The sequence below is a fragment of the Octopus bimaculoides genome, chromosome Z, assembly GCF_046866305.1.
Source record: "Octopus bimaculoides isolate indiv1 chromosome Z, ASM4686630v1, whole genome shotgun sequence".
NCBI classification, from domain to species: Eukaryota; Metazoa; Mollusca; class Cephalopoda; order Octopoda; family Octopodidae; genus Octopus; species Octopus bimaculoides.
Genome location: NC_142944.1, coordinates 43,929,545 through 43,934,544, shown reverse-complemented (window position 1 = coordinate 43,934,544; position 5,000 = coordinate 43,929,545). Strand labels below are relative to the sequence as shown.

Below are 5,000 nucleotides of genomic sequence, written 5' to 3'. Positions count from 1 at the left end.
ATAATCACACTAAAGGCGTGTATTAGAATGGTTGTAGCTCTGTGTTTCAAATGCTTGCTCTGCGTTCACGTGGTTTGCGGCTCACTTTCACTCCGCGACAGATTTAGTTAAACCACATCCTTTAGGATGCGAATTGCAAATGTCTATGGCATTCTTCCTTCCTGCCTTCAATGGAGTTACATGTGATCTGACATTGCTTCCGCAACATAACAAGTTTTACATACATATTCAGTTTTGTTTTGGTGACAGCTTATATGCAGTCGAAATTAATATATTCTCTTACTCTTTTATATATTTCATCCCTAAGGTTCTGGCCTTGCTCGGGCACCGCCAGTGACATATAACATTTATATATATATATATATATATATATATATATATATATATATATATATATGAATGTATGTATATGTATATGTGTATGTGTGTGTGTGCTAGCGTAAGCGCAGACATGAAACTCGATCTACAACCACGTAACTTCGAGTTTTGTTTTAATGCGAACCATCTTATGGAAGTACCTTCTTATAACAGAATTGTGAAAAACTTTCAATTCGGCTTTCAACATTTTCTGGGGAATTTTGGAACTTTTTTTATCTAACCACATGGTTCCAGATTCAGTTTAACATTGGGAAAGTGTTTTCTACTACAAACCCGGGCCGGCCCAAAGTTTCTGAGCGGATTTGGTTGGCGGAATCTGTGTGGAAGCCCGCCGTATTTATATATGTATGCGAGAGTGTGTGTGTGTGGGGGGGGTGTATGTGTGTGTGTGTGTGTGTGTGTGTGTGTATGCGTTTGTGTTTGTGCATGTGTGTGTATGCATGTGATTGCCTATGCGTTTGTGAATTTATGGATTACGACGTCATAAGTTAGCGGGTCGACAAATAGAAATCTATTGAATAAGTACCAGGTTAAACTATCAAGGTGCTGCCCCAGCATACCCGCAGTTTGTTTGACTGAAACGAGTAAGAGAAACGAAAAATATCGTTGCTAAACTGTCGTATGTCCAAATTTGGCCAAATGCGTTTTTGTTTTTCGCTATTTAATTTTACTTGCAATAGCCGGTTATTTTGGTCAAACTATCGTATCTCCAGCTGATTCAGATACCAAGATATGGAAATTGTCAAAATGTAGTACAACGGTTGAGCATTTTGCAAAAGTCCTTATATTAAACGTTCAGTTTCAGCTATTTCCGTAACCTCTTCAGTATGAACCGCTTGTTCGGCAGATACAGGCCAATCTTCTGTCAACATATGTATTCACCATAAACATTTTCCTACAGCATTAGAGTATTTTAGCTCTTATTTCTAGGAATCTTAGTGTCTCGACGCCCTTAGTCGCGTTTAGTGATAAATATATTTTTCTTTTCTGGTATCACATTGCGCATGGCTGTTTATATTAATTTTTGCATATACATTAGCGATCCGCCAACTCATGCATAAATTTTTATGGTAAATACATAAATTGTAAGGTGATACACAAGCACTCGACAACTATTGCATTGTATATTATAGCAGAAACATCTGTAAGCTAAAGAAGTTCACTTCATAATTTGTAGTTTCCTTGCCATTTTATGTAATATCATTATGTTCTGTACATGACTAACGATGTTCTCTGAAGCATATGTATATTGAATTCTGACATCAGGCTATAAGTATTGTTATGCCTAAGCGAAATATTGAAGTATGTTTGTATGATTTTTTCTTGAGTTTTAAGCTCTACTTGAAAGAGTTCAAGCCGGTCGCTAACAAAGTGACGAGCCTTTTTTTAGTTAAGAGAGTTCCCACTATTTTAGATATGTGGTTGAGTTGTGTGTTTGTTGAACTGTGGATGAATACAACCAAATATGTAGATATATTCACATAAGAATCTCAGACAGAGATTTGGAATGTTTTACAAATTTTAATTGTGCCACTAATAGATTGGATTTGAAAATTCGGTATCAGACTCTTTTTTTTTCTTTTTTTTTTTTGTTATTTTTTCCGTGAAACCGAGTATTTCTATGTTTTTGTACAAATTTGTTGGTACATAACCCAATGCACCTTTGAAGATAGATAAAATGAGAATTCATAGCCAGGATACAAAAGCTGTAAGTTCCGCATTACTTCTCCATGTATGTAAGTATGTATGTATGTATGACTATTTTGAAAAATCTCGAAGTGCACACGTATACCTATAAATAATAGCATGTAAATATTGGATTGAAAAACACTTTTGTAGAGAATGTGTTAAAGATTGAACTCAAATTTTTCTATCTAAAATGGTATTTTAATCTAATATTTACATACTGTTATTTATAACTTGATGTATGCAGTTCGAGACCCAGGGCCAACTTCTACGCATCTGGACTGAACACCAGAACACATGGTTAGGAAGCAGTTTTTCTACCACACAGTTCAATATAAACTGACAACTCAACGGTAGAAACGCCCTTCATTATACATGTGTATATGCGCGCGCACATATGTACATATACACATACGTACCCAAATATATATATACATACACACGCCTACATACACACACATATATGTGCATACATACATACACATATATGCATATATATATATATATATATATATATATGCATATATATATATATATATATATATATATATATATATATATTTATATATAATATATATATATATGCTTATACATATGTATATATAATGAGGGGTAGCTACTTACATTTTTAGGTATCTCTGTCTGGCTATCTCCCTTTGTGTGTGTCTGTGCATAAAACCATATATATATATATATATATATATATATATATATATACATAGGCATACACATACTCACACGCACACACACGCACATATATATATAAACACACACACACACACACACACACACACACACACACACACACACACACACACACACACACACACACACACACACACACACATATATATATATATATATATATATATATATATATATATATATATATATAAGTAATGCTATTTTCTACTGTATATAGACTGTCACCAAAACAAAACTGAATATGCATTTAAAACTTGTTCTGTTGCGGAAGCAAAGCCAGATCACATGAAAATTTACTGAAAGCAGGAAGGAAGAAAGCCATACACATTTGCAATCTGCATCCTAAAGGATGTCATGTAACTAAATCTGTTGTGAAGTTATATTAATTAAATATCTTTTATCTTTTAGTTTTTTTTTATTAATTTAACTGCAGGCGGTCATGCTGGAGTACCGCCTTAATGTTATATTCGAACAAATTGCACCCCAGTTCTTACGTTGTTTTTTTTTTTTTTAAGTTTGCTATTTGTTCTAGAGATCTCTTTTGCTGGTGTTAGTTTACGGGGACGTAAAGAAACCAACACGGGATAGTAGGCGGTGTTGCAGGGCCAACACTCGCGCATGAACACACATGCGCGCGCGCACGCACGCACGCACACACACACACACAAACACACACACACACGCATATGCACAAACATACACACAGACACACGCACGCACAAACACACACACGGACACACATATACACACACACACACATGACGGTCTTCTTTCAGCTTTCGTCAAACAAATCTACTCACAAGGCTTCGCCCGACCTGGAGCTATAGTTGAAGCCCCATGCCCAAGGTGCCACGCAGTGGGTGTGAATCCAAGATCTTGGGTTAATATCTTACCGACCGCATACTTGTGAGTGCACCTGATAGCCAGAAACCATAAGAAGGCCATAATGTATATATGTGTATATGTATGCATATATATATATATTCTTTTATACTTTAACTTATTTTAGTCCGGTCTCTCTTTGCCGAACCGCTATGTTAAGGGAGCGTAAACACACCAGCATCGGATGTCAAGCGATGTTGTGAGGTGGGGGGGAAACACAGACACACAATCCCACACACACAAAAACACACACACTCGCATATATATATATATATATATATATATATATATATATATATATATATATATATATATATATATATATATATATACATATATACGACGGGCTTCTTTCAGGCTTTGGGTCGGCCCGAGGCTATAGTAGAAGACACTTGCTCAAGGTGGTAATCAGTGGGACTGAACCCGGAACCATGTAGTCAGTAAGCAAGCTACTTACCATACAGCCACTCCTATATATGTGTGTGTATGTGTGAATGCGCGCGCATATGTGTACACGGGTGTCTGTGCGTGTGAGCGTGTGTTGGCGCTTGTGTTTGTTTCTCATTGTTCTTTAACAACCGGTGTTGGTTTGTTTCATCCTCATCTGGTCCATCTGATAATGTTCCTTGGTGTATCCTGAGGCAGAGTAGTAGCACTTTTCAGGGTCCCAGCTGTAGGTTACATAACATGTAACTACCTGAGCTAGGGTACATCGGTTTGTTTGCGTTTCCCTGGTGTAGCAGTTCAGCAAAAGAGATACATCTAAAATCATTGTATCACAGTGTCGACCATACAATAATCACTTGGCCACGCGCCACTGTAAGTTTAAAATACAAAAAGCAAATTTAATATTCAAAACGAGTTAAAAATAACTTTTCCGAAACTTACCTCATTTCCGTGAATATTCCCAATATATTTTATATGAGGTTTTAAAATGCTATGTTTATGGACTGATTCTGAAATCTTGAGAACCAATAGCGGGTTGTCTGTAAAAGAGGTAAAGAAGCAGAATAAAGAATGATATCAGTAAAATACTTCACATTGCTCTGAAAATTATATAAACATCATGCATCATCTTTTCTGACTGCTAGTCCTGGGAGGACCTGGGAATGGATTCTTAAGCACCTTCCCCATAGTGCCCTATCAGAAATAACTGTCACTAGACGTTCCGGTAGGGTACCCAAGCGTGTCCAACTGAGAATATGGATATTATCCAACTACTTCGTTCTTCTTGGAGTACCTCTAGGTCTCCAGTCTAGTCACTTGTCTATAGTATTAGAGCTGGAACTTCTCAATAAAGAGAGGTAGCGGTTCAACCTGTGTGCATGTAAATATGATATAAGTGTGTG

The 5,000-nt window shown here is 36.4% G+C and overlaps 1 protein-coding gene across 1 annotated transcript in view; it reads right to left on the bottom strand.

Annotated features, from left to right (window-relative positions):
* LOC106873734 (carboxypeptidase D) overlaps nucleotides 1-5,000 on the bottom strand; it is a 235,135-nt gene that overhangs the window by 69,907 nt on the left and 160,228 nt on the right. Inside the window, exon 4 of the mRNA XM_052973529.2 lies at nucleotides 4,540-4,637. Within this exon, the coding sequence (XP_052829489.1) occupies nucleotides 4,540-4,637 (98 nt within the window). The remainder of the gene's footprint in view (nucleotides 1-4,539; nucleotides 4,638-5,000) is intronic.